The sequence below is a fragment of the Balaenoptera borealis genome (genome assembly GCF_965194805.1).
Source record: "Balaenoptera borealis genome assembly, chromosome: 8".
NCBI lineage: Eukaryota > Metazoa > Chordata > Mammalia > Artiodactyla > Balaenopteridae > Balaenoptera > Balaenoptera borealis.
Genome location: NC_138865.1, coordinates 2193309 through 2214334, shown reverse-complemented (window position 1 = coordinate 2214334; position 21026 = coordinate 2193309). Strand labels below are relative to the sequence as shown.

The following is a 21026-nucleotide window of genomic DNA, read 5'->3' as shown; positions in this document are numbered from 1 at the left end:
CCTGGGCCCTCACTAAGTTGGTCTGATGATTGTTCCTGGAAAATTCCATACCTGGGAATTTTCCATACCTTTACAGCTCATTGGGGATGTTTCCTGGTCCATGTGTCTGTGGAAAGCTCACCCTTTCTTCAGGGTCCTGATGAAAACTATCATTTCTCATGAAGCCATTCTTCCCTGATTCTCCTTTGCAGAAACAAGAGCAACCCTCTCCTCGTGTCAAACTTCCCTGGTACGCAGCTTGTCCATTCTTACAGCCTGGCACGTGCCAGGAGTACAGTTTTGTGTGTATAGGATTCAGTGTTTTCCTGGGAGCCACATTGTAGATAAAAAAACATTTTTAATGATTTTATTTCTACGGTATAATCACATTCCAGAAGAGTTGGAAAGGAAAGAAAGAATCCTTAGGCCCATCACATATAATTTTGGTAAATATCCTTCCATTCTTTTGCCCTGTGCTTTATTTAATGAGACCACACATATGATTTTGCCTTTCTCTACACTATTATAGTGCTACTAACCATCAGTTTTTGTGACTGCATAATAAACATTTTAGGAGCTAATCTGTAATTTAGTTAATTATTTTTCCATTTTTTAAACAAGTGTCTTGTTTAGGGACACCCAGCCAGTAATTGAGAGGTGAATTGTGGTCTTTCTCAGACAGCCTGTGTCTGCCCTAGACCCCTGCCCTGCAGTTGCCTCCGAGGACATGTGATGATGATGGCTAGTCTTACTAAGGTTGGTCCAGAATCACTGTTATTACCAAGCTTCGCTTAAGAAGTGTTTAGTTCATTTTGATTTTTCATCAAGACTAGTGACAACGTTTCAGGTTTGAACACCCAGAAGGTTAATTTTCAGAAATGATGAACTATTCAACAATTTCAAAGAACTGAGGTTGCCTTTTTTAAGAAAAAAATCACACATTCATTAAAACCACAATATTTTAAGGTCTTAAATTTTATTATTTGAAATTTTTATCACATTGCTTTATACACCCTAAATTTGGTAGTAACTAAGGCTTTTCAAGAAGTGAAGTAGGGACTTCCCTGGTGGCGCAGTGGTTGAGAATCTGCCCGCCAATGCAGGGGACATGGGTTCGATCCCTGGTCCGGGAAGATCCCACATGCCGCGGAGCAACTAAGCCCGTGAGTCACAACTGCTGAGCCTGCGCGTCTGGAGCCTGTGCTCCACAACAGAGAGAAGCCACCGCAATGAGAAGCCCGCGCACCACAATGAAGAGTAGCCCCCGCCCGTTGCAACTCGCTGCAACTAGAGAAAGCCCACATGCAGCAACGGAGACCCAATGCAGCCCCGCCCCCCTAAAAAAAAAGCAGTGAAGTAGGTGCAGTTTAATTAAGCAAGGGTTGTCTTGTGCCCTGGAAGACGCAGAATGAGTGTTCTGCGCATCTGTGGCATCTTGATGATGAAGCTCCGGGAAGAAGCTTTCCTGTGATGAAGTAGACGTGTTTCAGGAAGAGTGTCGGGAGGTGGTGTGGAGCAGCTGCCCTGGTGACAGTGGAGTGGCCTGTCCCCCAGGCCTCACGGGTGTGCGAGCAAGCATCTCTGCAGGCGGGAAGGGGGAGGAAGGTCCCAAACCCCTGTGCGGGGTCGCCGCGTGTCCTGTTCTGTGCCGATTCCTTCCTGGCGGTCTCTGTTTCCCACCCGCTACCCCCAACACTTTGGGTTCCAGGGGAGGGGGGTGAAATATCGTTCACCGGTCTATTAACTGATTACATATCAACGTGGGATTTCTGTCCGTGTGTCCTGTCACATGAACAAATGCTTGCTTAGAATTTAATGGCAGTTCCATATTCTTAACCTCCTGAGATGGATGTGTGTATATTTCTTCCTGTATGTACTCACGAGGTCCTTGAAGATGGAATGTGTCATTGAACGTATCCTTCGGGTTACCAGATGTTTCTTGTTTACTGTGTGTGTTTGGTGAGAGAGAAACACACCCCAAACCTCGTGTCTTGTCAGATCCAGGAGCACAGGGAAGTGAGCTGGCCCAGGTTTTAAGTCACCCACTGGGCTCTCTCCTGGGCACCGCGATTGATCTGTCGCTGCCGAGGTAATGGAGGGCTTGCCCTTCAGCCTTGACCTTCGGGGTCCAGCTCCCCCCGCCCTCCCTGCGTGGTCGCTGTTGGCGTCTCTGTCGTCCTGGGGTCAGGGCTGTCCCTCCGCACCTGCTCTCCCAGACAGGGCTGCGTCCGCGCACCTTTCCTGGTTTCCATTTCCAGTGTTCGCTCGCCCGGGCTCCCCTTCCTGTTGGAGGAGGGTCAGCCTCTCGCCGTCCTCGGGCTGTACACTGTCTGCACCCCCCTCAGTGACGGTGCCACCTCCCTCCTCCTCTCCTGCCAGAATCCCCAGGGTCACTCGCTCAGTCCCTGCGGTCATCGCCCTCCTGGCTGCCGGCTAGCTGCTGTCGTGCTTTACCCTCCCGGCGACGGTGACCCCTGCCATGATGCTGCTTCTTCCTTTCCCTGCAAGAGCCCCCAGCCCCCTGCCCCACCCCCACCCCGGCCGGCCCCCGCCCCGCCCGCCCCCGCCTCCCTGGTCTCCTCCTCGCCGGTGGTCCTGGGTGCCGTCGCCCCCTCCTGGCCCTGCATGTTCTTAATGCTTCCTGCCCCATCAGAGCCCCCAGCTGGCATGGCCTGCAGGACTTCCACGCTTGGCTTGCAGGGTGCTTTTGTTTTAATTAGTTGTTCAGGTGGAAAATCAGGAGATTTTACATAGGCTTAAATGTCTAGCTTTCCTTTAAAAAAGAATCAGCTGACACTGGCAGCAGCTGCAGAGAGAGAGAGAGAGAGAGAGGGAGAGAGAGAGAAGGAGAGGGGGAGAGAGAGAGAGGGGAGAGAGAGGGTGAGAGAGTGAGGGGGAGAGAGAGAGGAGGGGGGGAGAGAGAGAAGGAGAGGGGGAGAGAGGGAGAGAGAAAGAGAGAGGAAGAGAGAGGAGAGGAGAGAAGAGAGGGAAAGAGGAGAGAGGGCGAGGGAGAGAGGGAGGGAAGGAGGGAGAGAGAGGGAGAGAAGAGAGGGGGGGAGAGGAGAGAGAGGCGAGAAGAGAGGGAAAGAGAGGAGAGGGCGAGGGAGAGAGGGAGGGAAGGAGGGAGAGAGAGAGAGGGAGAGAAGAGAAGCAGGGGAGAGGAGAGAGAGAGAGAGAGAGACCCTCCCTAGGTCGCTGAACTGTGCACCGTTGCTGCCGGCGTCCCCTGACCTCGCCTGCCCCAGTTGTGCAGACACATGGCGGCACAGCCCCCGATTACTGCTAGAAACCCGGGTGCCGCTTCCCTGGTCCTCTTCTCTCCCGAGTCGAGGGGATGTTTCTCTCCCCCCGGCCTGGCACTGCGCCCCGCTTATAACAGTCGCTCAGAGAAAGTACGGGCGAGGGAAGGTCTCCCCGAGCTTTGACTCCGGTCACCGTGGACCCGAGGTCTCAGCCTCTGCCTACTGTGAAGGGGGTCTTTCTGTTTGGTGTTGAGAAAAGGCATTTGTCCCTTGTATGGGTGTAAGACTTTCTAGATCACCAAGTCCAGCCTCATGTGACATCTGAGAAACAGGAGACACACACCCGCATCCCCCCAGGCGATGACGGGGCAGGTGAAGGGCAGGCTGGGCCTCGAGTGATGGTGAGAGTAAACCACATTCGTGTGGCACATCGCAGGTGACAGGCGCTTTCCCCGTGCCCCCTGGGTGCACAGGACAGGTTCTTGTCCTGGTGTATAAACCTGAAGCCGGCGCGTTGGAATGGCCCCTGCTGTTCCTCAGCCGGTTAGGATGGGGGCCTGAGACCCCCTGGGCCTTTCACCTCCAGGCTCGGACGGTCCTCTCCTCAGCTCTCCTGAAGCACAATTCTTTCAGGCTTTTGATGACGTGCTCCCTCCCTTCATCCCTTACGTTTCATAGTCAGAAACCCGGAAAAGAACATTCTAGTGTATTTATTTTCCAGTCACCGGGGCCACCGGAAGGGAAGGTAGGGGACTGGTCCGCGAGGCAGGTCCTGCCGTGTGTGGGGCTGGCAGTGCTGTGTTCCTGGCCAGCCGCTGGGGCTCAGGACACTGCAGAGATGTGGCTTGGAGGTGCGCATCTGTGTCCTTCCTGTTCCACACGTTCTTTGCACTTGATGAACCTCAGGAGACGCTCCCCCCCCCCCCCCCCCCCCCCCGCCGTGAGCTCCTGATGTGCCTCCGGGGACACTCTCGCTGTGCCCCATCCCAGCTGGGATGCAGGCGGGTGGCCAGTGCCCAGTGGATGGCAAAACTCATACCAAACCAAGGGCGTGCCTGTCTCTGTAACTTTATACTGATTACATGCCGAAGGGATAACATCTTCCGTATGTTCAGTAAGATACGTTATTAATTTTACCTGCTGCTTTTTATGTTTTAAAATGTGGCTACTGGAAAATTTCACGTTACACTTGTGGCTCTTGTTCTACTTTGGTGGGACAGTGCTGGTCTTGAGGCAGTGCTCCCTTCCCTCGATGGTTCTGAGAGGGCAGCACGTCTTTATTCGTTCAGCACATCTCTACAGACGCCTAAATGGAGCTGCTACCTGGGGGAGGCTTCCGGATCCATTAAAGAGACTTATGACTACGCCCTTCAGTCTCTCCGTTTATTCCTCTGCTGTGGGGAAGTCTCCTTTGATGAATGAAGACTAAGCTTGCTTTTGTATTTAGATCATCCAAAAACAAAAGCCTTGTTACCCAAATTGCAGGGAAGAATGGAAGACTTCGGGAAAAGCAAATTCCCCATTGCCGTTGTGTAAAAACACTTTGCAGAGGATTGTAATGTGAGGCCGACACTCATTTCTACTTTGAAGGGGTGGTGGCATGAATTTCCACCCAGTGGCATCGTCCCTGGGGACTGGGCACCGGGCCTGGCAGTGCAGCAGAGGGTTCTCCCTTTGACCCTGGCTTGTGAAGGTGGCTTTTCAGAGCTGGCAGGAGACGATGGATGCTATATAAGCTGCTGGGCCACTGGAAGAAAGAACGCACTGTCTCTGCTTCAGTCTTTACACAAAACCAAACATCCTCGTGGTTCAAAGACACAGACGGACAAAGGGAGGAACCATAAATATACTAGGAGAAAAGTGATTTTATTTTTAAAAATGATTGTAGAGGGCTTCCCTGGTGGCGCAGTGGTTGAGAATCTGCCTGCCAATGCAGGGGACATGGGTTCGAGCCCTGGTCTGGGAAGATCCCACATGCCGCGGAGCAACTAGGCCCGTGAGCCACAACTACTGAGCCTGCGCGTCTGGAGCCTGAGCTCCGCAACAAGAGAGGCCGCGATAGTGAGAGGCCTGCGCACCGCGATGAAGAGTGGCCCCCGCTTGCCGCAACTAGAGAAAGCCCTTGCACAGAAACGAAGACCCAACACAGCCAAAAATAAATAAATAAATAAATAATCTAGAAGAAAAGAACATATATCCATGAAAAAAAAAAAAGTTGTAGAAAAAAGATTTTTAAAGCATGATGTTAGCTTGAGATGCCATAATGGTAAAGGTGAATAAATTTGCACATCCAAGAAAAATGTATATATGACAAACATATCAAGTTAAAAAACAAATTGGAACAATGTTTCTAACTTAATGGAGATATATACACATTCATATACATACATGCATACATAGTATATTAAAGAATGATTTTTGTACTTTGTAGAGAGCACTTATAAATCTATAAGAAAAATACAACTCAATCGAAAAATGGATAAAGTGTGGGAATAAGGAAATCCTAGGAAAAGAAAAAAGATGCTTAATCTCATTAATAGAGAAATACAAATTAAAAGAAAATACAAATTACCTCTTCAACTGATAGAGATTTTTAAAAATGATTGATAACATGTAATACCGTAATTGATAGAGGTAACACCTAACACTACTGTAACTGATAGAGATTTTAAAAAATGATTGAGAACACCTAACACTGTAACTGATAGAGATTTTTAAAAATGGTAACACCTAACACTGTTAACAATGTGGGGACCAGGGACTTTTTATTCGCTCTCAGAGATGATGAAAACTGACACATTTTTGGAGTGCAGTTGGGCACTATCCTTCAAAGAATGCTTCAGGCTACACTTTGACCTGACAGCTTCCCTTTTGGGAGTTTGCCTTGCAGGTATGGTTGTTCGGGCAGGATGCACAAGAAGGGGGATGCAGCGGGTACCACGCGACCAGCCTGCTCTGTTCGCAGGGAGGGCTTTTCATGAGACGCAGTGAGAGGAGAGAATGTATGTGCTGCTTGGCTGCATTTGTGTTAAAATTCATGGAGCAGGTGCTTAGTTAACAACATCATAGAAAGTACATGGAAGGGTATGTTCCAAACTGTCGAGCGTGAGAGAACTGGGAAACAGGTCGGTGGAGGAGACAGAGGCAGAACCTGGCTGAGGTCCGTCGCTTTTTACTCACCGTAAATCTACACTATTTCCTGTTTAAAGTAATGAACATGTATTACTTTTGTAATATGTATTTTAAAGTCTTTATTTGCCTTCTATTGAAAAACCATCGTGTTGAGGAACAAACACCCTAGTGGGTTATGAATTAGAAAAGGTCCCTCTGCACAGACCTACTGTGTGTAGCCTCTGATGCTTCGAACCTAGAGGCCGATTCCTCTGCAAAGCTTTATAGAAAACGGCGACTGTTCAACTTAGTTCTCATTAAATTTTTTTGCTCACTTTTAGAAAAATTTAAGTACTGTATTTTAAAAAGACTGTATTCTCTTCAGCAAAGAGGCCAGCTGCACACACAGAAAGTATCTTGATGTTTCTTAAATTGCCTTGTTATTACTGTTGTTATTACTATTATTATGTCAGTATTTCCTTTCTTGTGTTTATTTATGCTTCGGATAGTTCTCAGAGACTAATTCCTTCTAAATTTCAGGGTTTCCCAAAAAGGGACCTTTACAGTTTTAAGATTGACAAATCCTGCTGGTACCTGCTTTCTGCTCCAGGCTACTGAATGGTCTGGTATCCACCCTGAGTCTTACCAGCCAGTCATCACCCAGGGCTGGGAGGAAGGTGTTTTCGGGCACAGATTTGTTTTGTGGGTGGACGGTGAACTTAGGGGCTGCGGCTGGAGAAGGTCGTGGAAAGAAAGCCACACTGGAGCTCATACAGAGTTCCTCGGAATTCCATGAAAAGCCGTCAGGTCCTTGCTTTCCTGTCAAGGTGAGCTCACCCTGGAAGGAGGCATGCCCAGACCCCTGAGCTCTGCATCGCGGTCCTGGTCTTCCATCTCACTGGGTGATGGGTTTGGGGTGAGGGGAATGAAGGGACAGTCTGTCTGCTCCAATTTCAGACCCTCGTCCCCAGCCTGTGCAGGAACAAGGACCCTCGCCCCACACAGTCTGCTGCTCTGTCCTGAGGTCTGGGCCACTCCTGCCATGAAAACAGAGCATGGCCTTGCTTCCTTGGGCCTATGATTCTCTTGGGACCAAGGCAGCATTGTGAATACGGGGTCTCCGGGCCAAATGCCGCCCCTTCCCGGAAGCCCAGCCTTCGTCCCTAACACCTGCCGGGGTCATGATTCCCCTCCCCCTGCCCCTGGCACTCGGGCATTGCCCGGCATCACTGGGGCGTTACTGCCTGCGAGTCTTGAAAGTTTTTACGTGGATAGAATCCCTGCGGTCTGAAGGAGGGGTAGGGTTGTGACAGAAAAGCTGTCAGGCCCCGTGACGGCGGGTCCACAGGAAGCTGCAGGAACCCTCTTAGTCGGTTTTCATCTGGAAGCACTGGCTTCAGGGCTCAGTCACCAACTTCCTGAGCCGCTGGTGCCAGAGCAAGTTCACATCTTTCAATATCGCGACAGGGTTTCCATCCTTCTGGGAGGACATCCTCGTCCACGGTTGGGGAGACACAGTTGTAAACCAGTTCGGTGCGAAAAGAGCATTTGATGAAAGAGGCATTTGCGAAGTGCTGGGATGGGAAGATCCCCGCTATCCTTAATGTTTCCCCAATTCTCTTTGAGGAACTTATTGTTTTTCATCTTCATGGTTGTTAAGAGGTTAAACTATGCCCGATGTTTCCCGTTACTGTACTATCTGGGTAAGTACATATGCGGCTGCTTGTCATGGAAGCTTTCTAGAAATGTTGTATTTGACCTCAGGGAACAGAAACACCCCGTGTTCTTTCTTGCTGGCGTTCCCAACCCCGTGGGCAGCTTTTGACAAACCGTCGGGCCCCGACTTTACACTCAGACAACTTTTCAAACAGGCCAAGTTCACTTGGCAGCAGGACTTGGATTTCAGGTCTCAGCGTGTTACACAATTCAAAATTTAAGCTCAGGAAAATCGCGGGCACGTGACGTGACAAAAGTAATCAGGAGTTTCTGCCGACACGTCTGTGAGGGCCCCCCCAGGACGGGGAGGTGGGGGCGTTCATTGCCGTGGAAGTGTGCCGGGTCCACGGTGACGGCCTTTCCCGCAGTCACCGCCGGAAGCTGCCCTGCAGGTCCGGCCCGAGCGGAGCCCAGCTGTTACCAAGCAGTAGAGGCGGCCGGGCGACCGCGCCCTGCGCCTCGCTGTTCTCTGCATTTCCCCAGGGGCCGAAACAAACCTTCATTTGTCACTGGCGACGTTTCAAATCAGATATTCTGAAGATTCTTGGGGGAAAAAAATGCTCTTGATCTTGCTGGTGTTGCACTGGAGTTGTTTGTCCTTGGTTTAGCATCTCTCTGTGACGTACGTACAGTGCAATCCTCGTATTGAGAGAAAAGACATCTCGCGTGGGGAAAAAGGTGTCCTTGCACCTGCAAACTTTAACGTGATGATGTTCAGCTTTAGATACAAGGGTGTCGAGAACACCTGTCCCCTGACCTTCTCATGTCCTCTGCTGGTTTGCAGTTTAACTCGGCGGCCAAGCAGCTGATCGAGTGGGACCAGCCTCCCGCCGGGGAGGGCGCCCCGGCCGCTGCCCCGAGCACCGCGGCCCCCAAGCAGCCCGAAGCCAAGAAGAACGCGAAGAAGCGGCACTCGTTCACCTCCCTGACCACGGCCAGCAAGACGTCGCAGGCCACCCAGCAGCGCCACTCCATGGAGATCAGCCCCCCGGTCCTCATCAGCTCCAGCAACCCCACGGCCGCCGCACGCATCGGCGAGCTGGCCGGGCTCTCGTGCAGCGCCCCCTCTCAGGTACCCGCACTGCCCAGCCCCGGGGCCACCGCGGTGTCAGCCTTCGGGGGACAGCAGCTCTCCCAGGGCAAAGCCCTCTGCGTTTGTGGGTGGAAATGCAGGGGGCGGGGGGGAACCAGCCTGGATGTCCCCAGGTCAGCTCAGTCACCTCCAAAGGGCAGAGCGGCAATTACAAGACGGCTTCAGTCATGCTGCGTGCTTGCCCCATCCGGCCCCCACTCAGCGGGACAGAGCCTTCTCGCCCCCTGAAACCTCACCTCCACCCAAACCGGAGGTGCCGTGGTCACAATGTGGGGTTGCAGCTGCCTGCGTCGGTGTCACTTACCGTGGTGTTCAGGCTTCCAGTCGGCGTTACGGGGAAAGGACGGGAAGAAACATTTAGTTTAAACTAGAAATTGGCCTAGCGTTATTTTTTTAACTTGTTAGTTCATCAAGACTTTCCATGGCCTTAAGACATAGCTACATGTTATTCTTGTGTTAGTAAAAATACACACAATGATTGGGAACGTTGGTGATTCATCTGGCAGACAGGTCTCGAGTGCCTTCTTACAGATGCTCTGGGCGCCGTGCACGCACCGTGTACCCAGGACGGAGAAGACGTGGGCTTCTCTGCGTCAGACCGTAGTTGTGGGCAGACTGAGCCCCGGGCCGGGGGGCCACCCAGGTCACAGGCAGCTGCGGTTACCCAGGTAGAGGACAGCGGTGTCCTCTAACACCAGAGGCCAGAGAGCCGGGTCCCGAGCAGCCTGCCGCAGCGGGAGACACTGCTTTCAAGTCTTGTGTTTCATCTTAAAATTCATGCAGGTTTTATATACATTCCCTGTGCTTTGTAAAAACAAACATGTACTACACAGGTTCATACATGCCTGTTTAGGACCACGGAATAAAAATGTGCAGTGCAGCGTTTGGCGTTCCTTACCAAGGTTATTGAAATGCCACTTGACCCCGTCCTGCAGGTCCACACTGAATCTCGTAGTTTCTGAATGGGATTGTGGCTCAGCAGCGGTTTTTTAGGTGGTGTGGCCATGGCACGTGACCCTGCAGGGGAAGTAGGACACGGACACGCACACAGAGATACACACGTGGACATACACACACACACGGAAGAAGGAAGAGGGCAGAGGGCTTTGTCTGTTCACTGCTGTTCCCAAGCGTCAGACAGACAGTAAGCAGCATAAACATTTGTTGAGTGAGTGAGTCACTTGGACAGTGTGTAGAGGAGAACCAGGAAGGGATCAAGCCTGTGGAAATAGACCCGGTTCCAGGTCTGAGCAAGGAGTACGAGGGGGGTGACCCTGGAGGGGTCAAAGCTGCAGGTCCCTCTCTGAGGGGGGCTCTGACGGAGGGGCCGGTGACGAGGGCTCTTCCCTGTGGAAAACCAGGTCGCGGGACTGTGTTTTTCATTTTGTGACCTCAGCAGCATTCACAGTGATGTTTTCTTGAAATAAAAGATGAGCTTCTGCTGGGACTCGGGGCGGCTCAGCAGGGCACAGACTTGGAGGTGTGGACAGCTGTCTGTGGCCGTGGAGAAGGTGGAGGGGAAGGCGGGTCACCCAGCGTCTGTGCCAGAGACCTCGGTGTCGGGCACGGCGCTGGGCGTGGGCACGGGAGGGCGGGGCTGTTTGTGTCTTGGGTGCGGTAGCTGAGGAAGCTTTCGGGCTCCTCTCTGTTTCCATGAAGACAGCCTCCCCGTGTTCTAACAGGTCCTGTTCTCAGTGTTGACATGTTGCCTCAGGGAGAGGTTATTTCTAGAAGAGATGGGAGAGGTTTGCAGCGCTGCCTGGGTTCTCCAGCCTCGGCTCCAGTGCGCACTCCCGGCCCCGGGTCCTGGGGCCGTCACCGGGCTCTCCGGGCCACAGTGAAGCAGGACCAGCCCGGCCCAACCCAGGACGGACCTGCTGTAGATGTGACGGGCCCTAGGCTGGATGTGTCTCCTGCTTTGAGCCTCGTGTCCTTCTTGCTTTTGCTTCACGCGGTTTGGTTGCTTTGATGAGAAAATCCAAAGCACGGGGCCTGCAGCAGTGAACGTTCGTCCTCTCGCACCCGAACGAAAGCCACGTGGAGGGGGTCAGGCCACCGTGATGTTGCCTGCGGGTGAGCTCCCCTGTCCGGGCTCGTCTTCGTGTTTCCGGATGGCACTTAGAGATCGCACTGTCACGTCAAAATCCTGCAGGACAGAAGGAGCAGACAGCTTGCTTGCTATCGTGTTGGTGACTCTGGCACCGTCAGATGCGAGAACCGGAAGGTGATTTGTAGGCTGTGCTGTCAGGCAGGTCCCCAGCACAGGTGTGCACAGATGTCTGTGATGGGCGTCTGTAAAGCACGCGGTGTCACAAGCAGCTAGGCGTCTGTCTGCTTCTCTGGCCGCACCCTCGATGTTTTGTGCCCTCTGCCAGCTGCAGGAGTGATTCATGACGTTCAGTGCTTTGTAGCGTTTTTGTGTTGCCGGCAGCTTCAGGGGAAGCAAGAAGATCCACCCACTCCCTCCTCTTTGCTTTCCCCACTCTCCACGTAGCCCTTCCCCGGGGAGGAAACCAAGCCAGCGTGCAGCCCCACAGGAAGGAGTGAGCGCGGTGGAAAGCCGACCTGCCCCGCCTGCTCAGGGCATTCGTTCTGGACCTGCCCCGCTCGGCCCGGCCACTCCTGCCGCTTGCTTCTGCCTTTAGTCATCCTTTGGTGACTCTGTCTCTTCCTTTACCCGCGTGGAACTGGGGCCTGCAGGGCCCTCCACATCCAGGGCCGTGCGGGCAGAGACCCCAGGCGGCCTCCGGTCTACCCCACGCCCTCACAACGTTGACTGTCCAAGTTCATGGGCTCGTTCGAGCTCATCACCCTGCCTCCCGGTCTGGGGCTCTTGGAGAGATGTCAGACACTAGTTGGGACTTCCTCCGCGGCTTGTAGGGTCAGGCCCTGGAAGCTGAGTTTTGGTGAGTTTTTACCACCCCGAAGGTTCCTAGGTAACAGCGTGCACTTTGAACGGAGCCTCATTTATCTTCGAAGAAAGACTCGTCTTTTCTGTGATGCCAACTTGCATCAGAGTACGTACACAAACAGGTTTCTTGAATAGGATAGCTAGAGGCCACTAGGTTTTATCCTAGGATGAAAAATCCATGTGCGTCTCATTAGAAATTGAGTGGAGGGCTTCCCTGGTGGCGCGGTGGTTGGGAATCCGCCTGCCAATGCAGGGGACGGGGGTTCGAGCCCTGGTCTGGGAAGATCCCACATGCCGCGGAGCAGCTGAGCCTGTGCGCCACGGCTGCTGGGCCTGGGCTCTAGGGCCCGCGAGCCACAACTGCTGAGCCCGCATGCCACGGCTGCTGAAGCCCACACGCCTGGAGCCCGTGTTCCGCGGCGGGAGAGGCCACTGCAATGAGAAGCCCGTGCACCGTAGCGAGGAGCGGCCCCCGCTTGCTGCAACCGGAGAAGGCCCGCGCATAGCAACGAAGACCCAACGCAGCCAAAAATAAACATAAAATTTAAATAAAATTTTTAAAGAAAAGAAAGAAATTGAGTGGAAATAGACATTGGTGCGCAGGAGAGACAGAAGCTGAGGTTTGGGGGGGAGCCTTTGTGGAGGTGCCCCTTGGCTCTGCTTAGGTTCAGTCAGTGTATGAGCTGCCAGGTACAGGTGTAGCTTTACAAGGGTGTGGATTCCACGCAGCTCAGACTTGACCTGTGAAAATCAGCTCTGTGCTGGGATGCTGATTACCCTGGCCTCGGCAGGGCCTTGCCTGGCAGGAAATGAAAGTCCCTTCAGGCCGTCTGGGAACTGATCTCTGAGCCTCTCTTTGTCCTGATAATCTTTTTCCTAATTATTGGGACTGAGGAAACTAGGTTTGGGGTTAAGTTTTTGTTACAAAAAGCCCAGGATTTTGGTGGAACATTGTTTCCTGCAGAGACAAGGTAGCAGCCAGCCGCATTCCTTTAATGGTGGAGGAAAGACTTCCCGTTTGTGCGGGAACCCACGCCCTCGGTCTGTGGTCACACCAGGGGTGCAGCGGGAGCGAAATTGATCAGGTAGCCGAACACCTGCAATGAAATGACCTGAATAACTGTTTCTTTCTAGTGAATTAATCTTGGGTAGTGTCGTGGATAACACACCTGTTTTTTTTTTTTTCTTTAAAGATTTTTTTTTTTTTTGATGTGGACTTTTTTTTTTTTTTTTTTTTGCCTTTATTGAATTTGTTACAATATTGCTTCTGTTTTTTATGTTTTTGGTGTTTTGGACCCGAGGCTCGTGGGATCCTAGCTCCCTGACCAGGGATCGAACCCGCACCCCCTGCATTGGAAGGCAAAGTCTTAACCACTGGACCGCCAGGGAAGTCCCGATAAGACATCTTTGAAAACAGCTAGTTTGGCTTGACCCTGTTCCCTGAAAAGTTTTGTAAATAATTGCCTGCGATCGGCAGTCCGGGCAGCTGCATTTTAATTATGCATCCCCATGGAAGGGTACAAGTCATGAGAAATGATCCTGAAGATGGCACGATACCTTAAGCATGTTGTGTAGATTTAACGTGTTGGTGGACTGATGAGCATTCAAGACAACCCACCGGAACGGGATCCTCGGGAAGGTGTTAATGGGCTAGTTGCAGGCCAGGCACGTCCCAGCAGCACTCGTGTGAGGCAGCGGCCGTCGGGAAGGCCAGCAGCCGTGGAGTCTGTACGTGAAATGTTGTCGTGACCAGTGTTTATCAAGGGGCTCCCTGGCCTCTAACACACATTAGGGCCTCAGTACGTTTGGGCTGGATAACCTGAAGGGGATTCTGCCTTCCCCCAGTGATGGGAGCTGCGGGTCTTGGATGTTTAGCCGTGACTCGGTGCCCGGGGCTTAGCTGGTCTCATCTGTTGTGCGTGCATCCTCTTTTATTCACTCTTTTTTCCTTGGCAGGTCCACATAAGTACCACCGGGTTGATTGTGACCCCACCCCCGAGCAGCCCAGTGACCACCGGCCCCTCGTCCACGGTCCCGCCAGAGGCCCCCTACCCGGCCGCCCTTTCGGTGAGTGTGCACCACCGCCTCACCCCGGACCCCTGTGCCTGCCGCTCGCAGGTACGCAGCCCTGTGGTCTGGCTGCCCCCCTCCTGACACCACAGCTCACGGTGACGCTTGCTGAGGGTGGGGTCTCTATCTCTCATTCTCTCTCTCTATTCATTTTAGCAAAAAATCACGGTCTCAGGCCGGTAGCCAGCACTTTATTTTAATGGCAAGGGTCGGCGGCCTGAGGCTACAGGAAGAGCTCCGTGAAGTACTTTTAATTTTCACTAAAGGTCAGCCTGATTTTCTGAAGGCTTAACCTTTGCTTCTTTTGGGTTTCTAGACCAGGCGTATTTATCGAAGTACTGAGGGAGCTGGGATCCTAGAGACCGTATGGTTTGCCTCGGGTCACGCGATGCGTGGATTCCTGTCTCCGATTACACTTCCCCTTTTGGGTTCCTGGTCTTCTGTTGGTCTGTGTGACTGGCCTCCCTGGAGGTTACCAGATGTGTAGTTCTCCAGAAAGCCCCGCAGCCTGCAGACAGAGTCTGAACAAAACTGCTGAGTGCTTTCAGACAGCCCAACGGGGAAATGAACAGGAAGAGTGAGGGCAGTCGAGGGAAGCTGATACAGAGAAGAACTCTGTGGGGAGAAAATTGAAAAGGAAGAAACAAGAAATTCGACCTTGGGAAGCAGGGACACAGTGGCTTAAATCCATGTTTCCTAAACCTGCAGGGGAACTGCTAGGAACCAGCCTCTCTTGTCCAGGCCGCTGCCTCGCTACACTTTCAGACTGTTTCTTCCAGGACCGAGTTGAATGAGGATAGAAAAGGTCACCACATCCCTTCTCCCCAGTGGACCCCAGCCCTTGGCTTGCTTTACAGAATCTCTCCCAGTGTGATGCTCTCAGAGGAAACAGTGTGGTCGGTGATGGGGGTCCAGCCCAGCCCCTCCTTTGTGATACGGCAGTGAGGTCACTCAGCCTCTCTGAGCCTCTGGTCCTCGCCTGTAACGTGAGAGTAATCGTATCTGCTTCGGGGAGGCGGCAGTGCCTGGGACTCAGGGAGGTGACAGTGAAGAGCGTCAGCCTGTGTAGAGGGCCACGGCGGCTGCAGCATGGCCGCTGGTTTCCTCAGAGCCCGGGGGTCGGTCTGGCTCATTGCTGGGGTTTTCTCCACTGTCTGTACCGGGAGTAGGGAGGCTTCTCCGCGCTGGTTTGTTTTCAGGTTGTGGACTTCATATGTGTTGCAGAGATTCTGTTTCCCTCTGCTCAGCTGCTTACAGACAGATTTGCACCTCCCCTCACCCCCCAGCAAGGACCTCAGAGCGTGTTAGTCAGATTGTTGCGTCCATCTGGTCCTATCGTCCTCATTTACCTTTTGCCTCGTTTTCTTATGTTGTATTTATTTTGTCTTGATACATTTTATGAATAATTGAAAGCTGACTTTGAAATACGGTGGGATATATAGTACCTAGCTTGATGTAGACTTCTGAAAGCTTTTCATAGAGTTAAGCATGTTCCTGAACTTAAATGGAAGTTAATAAGTTCCAGTTAGAGGTTAAAGTTTTTTGTTAATGTTTCTGGAACAATGACAGCTTCCTTGATAGTATAGCTGTTTGGGGTGGGAGAAGTTGCATTGATTCCTGTAGGGAGAAGGTGAAAGTCAGGTAATTTTTATGAAAAGGTGGTTCCCCTGAGGTTCTCTTGGCCCTGGGTGTTTTGACCAGAGCCGAGTTGCCCAATCTTCATGCCCTGTCATCCCCAGAGAAGACCCTTTCCTCCCTTCCCTCCCTCCGTCCCTCCCTCTCTTTCTTCCCCTTCCCACCCCAGTACATTCACAACCTGTTGGAGTTTCCGTTTCCAGATGACTACTTCACGTGGAAAAATTCTGATTTCATTTCTTAAGGGAAAAAAGACTGACTTTTCTATCTTAGAAAAATTAATTAGTGGAAAAGACGAAGAGCTGTCTGAGTGTCAGCCCTTGTGGGCTGACAATTTTACGATACAGTAAATGGCCAGTTGCTCTTAGCTGGGCACACTCTAGGGCATATAGATGCGACAGGTCACGAGAGAGCATGAACACACAAAAATTAATTTACATTCAGCCATTTCATCCCAGGATTATACAAGAGAGCCTGCATGTTCAGCAAGAGGATGGTTTATTAACACTGCGTCTATGCCAATTCCATTTAATGGAAAACTAATTATAAGCAGATCTGTCGCCTGTCATCTTGGGAGATGTCTAGATCTCAGAGTCCCTGGTCGGCTGGCAGGAATGCTTTGGATTTAATATGTTAGGTTTAAGTGGAAAAATCTCAGTAACATGTGCCCTCCGTGTCTTCCATCAACCTGGCAAGTGTCCTGTTTAAAATGTGAAACCTTTCCCAAGACTTTGAGTGTGATCACAGCAAAGCGTAGGCAGCATGGTGGGAAGGAAACCAGGCTTTTCCTGGTGTGGATTTTATTTTATTTATTTATTTTAATTATTTATTTATTTGTTTTGGCTGCACCGGGTCTTAGTTGCGGCGTGCATGGAGGATCTAGTTCCCCGACTAGGTATCGAACCCGGGCCCCCTGCGTTGGGAGCGTGGAGTCTTGCCCACTGGACCACCAGGGAAGTCTCCCGGTGTGGATTTTAGGTGATAAGTACCTCTGCTGGACTTGGACGTGAACATTATTTCTAGCACTTTTTTCGTAAGTTGAGACTTTTTAATCTTTTATTCAGAGTGGAATTATGAGTATATTGTCCTGTGCATCTCACAAGTAACAGTTAAAATGTTAAATATCTAATAATAGAAGCAAAACTGGAATTACATGTATCTCATTCAGACATCAGACTGTTCATGGCAGGGAGGGTTTTTTCCCAGCTAATTCTGTGAGGGGCGAGGATGAAGAGCTTGCTCTCGTGTCCTGTGCACAGTGGCAGAAGAACTTGTGAAACAAGGGATGGGTGATCCCTGATCCTCTGGACCAGCTGAGAGGTGTTTAGCTACAAGATGTCACAAGGTAGCCAGGTCAGAAAAGGCCAGATACAGTCTGTGGCCAAGTTGAAATCAGATTGCACCCAACAGTGGGTAACCATAACTAAAACAAGTGTGTGCATGTGCGTGTGTGTGTGTGTGTGTGTGTGTGTACTTAAAGAAACAAAATTAAATGATGTCATGTTCTCAGGATAGCCAAGACGTACTGAGTCCATTGGCGCCCGTGGTGGGGGGGTCCGGAGGGTCAGGGCAGGATTCTGGACGTAGGGACGGGACCGCCCAGCTTGGCAGCGTGAGAAGCAGAAGTCAAGCATTTGGAATCGGCAGCAGTTCTGACGACCAGAACGGGGGCAGGAGATGGACAGAACCTCCATAGCGACCACAGAGAAGGGCCCTGGCATCTCAGGAACCAAGGCCTCCTGATCCATGTCAGACTGCCCTGAGGGCGGCAGGCGCACAGGACGCTTTCTCGTTCGTGGAGCCCGCGTTGAGGGTCCGTTACCTCCCGTGGACAGAGCTGGGTGACGGGGACGCAGGACAGACAGCGAGACGGTCCCTGACTCTGCAGCCTCGTGAGTTCTAACAGCAGCCTCCATCCGGAGCCTCCGCTGTGCCCAGGGCGCCAGAAGGGCCGCTTCCCTGACCTGCTGCTGCTGAGATCCCCTCGGATGTCATTTCTGCAAAGTCAGTGAACGGTGTGGGTGTGTCTCCTCACACGTCAAAGGCAGTTGGTGAGAGAAAGTCCGTTCCCAGAGAGGTTTTTTTACTTTACCAAATTCTTAATTACATCTCCCCTTCCGACATCATCTTCCAAGCATCTGTCTCTGGCATTTTTAAATATACTCTTTGATTTTTTTTCTTTTCTTCATAGCTGTGCCCACGAGTGACTGACTGAATTCCAGGGAGTGTCCAGATGAGGTGAAAAACTCACTTTTCCGTCTTCTTAATTTTACTGCATTCTGACACCTGAGTGTTTTTTTGAATCGCTGGTTATCAGCGCTTCCGTTTTTCTGTTTCCCACTCATTGTTTAAAAAAGGCAGAATACTCACATAATTGCACACGTGTGGCCATGTGCAGGTGGTGGTGCTCTGGGAATTGGTGGCACCGTTGCCCTGAGGAGGGATGACCAGCCGCCCCTCCTGCTGTCCCCTCGGTGGCCGAGCACCTGCGTGAGTTCACGGCACAGGAAGACCCTGGAGAGAGGTTGAAAGTGGGTTCATTGGAATTGGATGTTCAGGAAGAAATGGTGACGGGATTGGGGGATATTAAATGGTCTTTGCTCAGAGGACCCAGAAATGCCCAAAGTCTATGCCAGCGGCCACTTTTCTACCCTGGAGAAGAGGGAGGGGCACACGTGAGGACACACGTGAAGGACGGTCGGAAAGAACATGGACCTTCTACCGTCAGAACCCCAGGCTCCATCCAGGCAAAGCGCTTTCCTGGTCAGCAGCCTGCAGCCCTCGCCCAGGCGGAGGACCTCGTGGAGCTTGGCCCTCAGGCACCTCGGGGCTGGGTGCAGGGAGGGGAGAGAGGAGGGGACCACAGTCCGTCCTTGAACTTTCCCTCAGTGTCCACTAGCGGATGTGGCCCGTCGGTGGCCTGGAACCAGTCACTCATACAGGACACTTCTTTCTTGGAGGGAACCCGGGGGCGGCCCTCAAAGGCTGAGCTGGGGCTAGAATCTGCGTTTCTGACCCCAAACCCTAGGCGTCCTCCACGATGTAAAGCTGTCTCTTCCGAGAGATCAGTGGGTCGGGGACAGAAACTGGGCAGGGCGGACGTGACCATTTCCCACCACAGACCCTGCCCCCCGAGCCCTGGTTTTAAACAAAGTATTATTCAGAGACCGTCGTCGTGGCCTCAGACCATCGCCCCGTGGAGAGGGTAGGAGAGGGTCTGGATCTGCAGAAGCACAAGCAGAGGCCCGCTTCAGCGACAGCGCGGCCGACGTCCGGTCCCCTGCGTTGGACCCCGGAGGCCCGGCCCCGCTTCCCTGGCCCTCAGCCCCTCCGCGCGGCTCAGCACGGGCCCGCTTCCCAGCCCTGCTGCTTTAGATCAGTGTCTGGTGACGGCGGTGACAAGCGTGGTGTTGGCTTCTGAACGCGGTCGTGACCAGAGGTGTCCTGCGCTCCCAGCAGCCCGCAGGTGCCTTTGCTGCGGCAGGAGGGTGTGTCCTGGCGCCCGGCGCCCAGCCGTGCAGTGACGGGAGGACACGGTTGCTCCCGCGCGGCCACGTCCCCAGATTCTCTCAGCGTGGGGTCTTCCCCAGGCGGCCCACGGGACCTCCTGGCCGGCCCGGCCCTGGACACGCTGGGGCCCTGGCATCTGACTGGCCCGAGGGGGCAGCCACGCTGGGGAACCTGAGTGTAATCGTTAGTCTTCCTGTGTGCTTATCCCGCCACGAACGCGCACGCACGTGCACATTTCTCCGAAGATACGCAGCCCAGCAATGGGGAGAAGTCTGCCCAGTTTTACCAGCACCACCCGTGAGGGAGAGAGCTGCATTCTGCCTGCAGCACCACCGTTGGTATCTTCGAGACCCTCCTCTCTGTGCCAGATCTCAGATGCCTCCTGACTCACTCTTTGTAAAAGTCACCTACACCAAACATTCCCTTACTGCGTTCTTTAACTATAAGAGGTCATGTGTTCTTACATTTTGTCCACCCTGTGTTTTTATCAGGTCCCTAGATGGTCTTTCCTTTTTTTTTTTTGCCTTTTTCTGCGTAGGACCAGTTTAGTACCGCCTCTGTGTCACTGACATGAAGATGCAGCAGACAGTTTTCGTCTCCTCCCTTTGCCAGTGGAATTCTACTCGGAGAGCTGAGTGGGCCCTTGGCTCTGCTCTGAGTGATTCCAGGGGTGGGTGGCCTGGGCTCCTTTTGTCCCCTGTGTCACCTGCCCCCCACGGCTCCGCGGCTCTGAGGTGAGGCCTGGGGAGACTGGAGGAGACGGCTCAGCGGTGATTTCACGCCCTCCAGCTGCTGTTCTGTTCAGTGTCCTTGCCCAGGACCCGCCCGGGTCACGTGCGCTGAGTCTTCTACCAGGATTATCTCGATTTGTCTCCACTTTGTCCCTGAGACCAACGGCATGAGTGCTTGGCTTTCTCCTGGTTAAAGGTGGTAAAGGCTGCAGGCCCCGTGCACGTGCCTCCCCGGAGCTGCCCCGGGCGCAGGGTGGCCTGCTCTGTGACTGTCACCCCGCCCCCGCCCCCCCGGGACCGCAACGCGCCGTTTGTCCTGCACTGGGTGTCCTGCCGCGGCTGCAGGGTTGGAAAAAGCCTTCTCCGAGGTCGAAAAATTAAATATAATGTGTGAAACAGTTGCAGCGTGTGTCTGGAAATTTGATATCCTTTTCTACTCAGTTGATTTTGTTTCTGGAACTGTGTACGTTAACAGGCAGATGAAGGAAATGTTGATGAGATTAAATTTTTTTTCCAAAAAATAGAAACAAATTGCTGTTCCCTTTGTTTAGAAACCGTGGGGTTTTTTCTTCTTTTAAGCTGATGTGGAGACTCCACGCACACCTCCCAAGGGGCAGTCTTCGGCCTCCTTATTTCTCCTTTGATTCGGTGTTTACGTGGAAAGGTTCAAAGATTTGGGGAGGGCAGGCGAGGTAGGGGTTTGGGCAGGTCTTTGTGTGCCTGTTTTCCCAGGAGTTTCGGTACCCAGACCCTAAAGAATTATCCGGGGTGTATAGATCAGAAGGTAACAATTGCTCCATTGATTCTGAAAAGGCACGGAGTCCTGTAGGCAGAGCCCATAAAGGAACCAGCAGCTGCTTGCGGTGTACTTGTTAAAGATTACCAGCCTCGATAGTCCTAAATTTCAAAAGCTGGCAGAGCTAAGAAGAGAATAAACAAAGGTAAAAACAATGGCCCAGTGACTGTGGCTTGCTATTGTGTGTGGTTTTGGGAAACCAGGCATCAAAGGAAATTTTCTTTGGCGGGGA

General features: G+C 52.4%; 1 protein-coding gene across 6 annotated transcripts in view; it reads left to right on the top strand.

The window, feature by feature from the left end:
• Positions 1-21026, top strand: part of SH3RF1 (SH3 domain containing ring finger 1) — a 164243-nt gene that overhangs the window by 117462 nt on the left and 25755 nt on the right. For all 6 annotated transcript variants that reach the window (XM_082402111.1, XM_082402110.1, XM_082402113.1 and 3 more), the window contains exons 5-6: positions 8833-9120; positions 14009-14119. In XM_082402111.1, coding sequence (XP_082258237.1) covers positions 8833-9120; positions 14009-14119 — 399 coding nt within the window. The remainder of the gene's footprint in view (positions 1-8832; positions 9121-14008; positions 14120-21026) is intronic.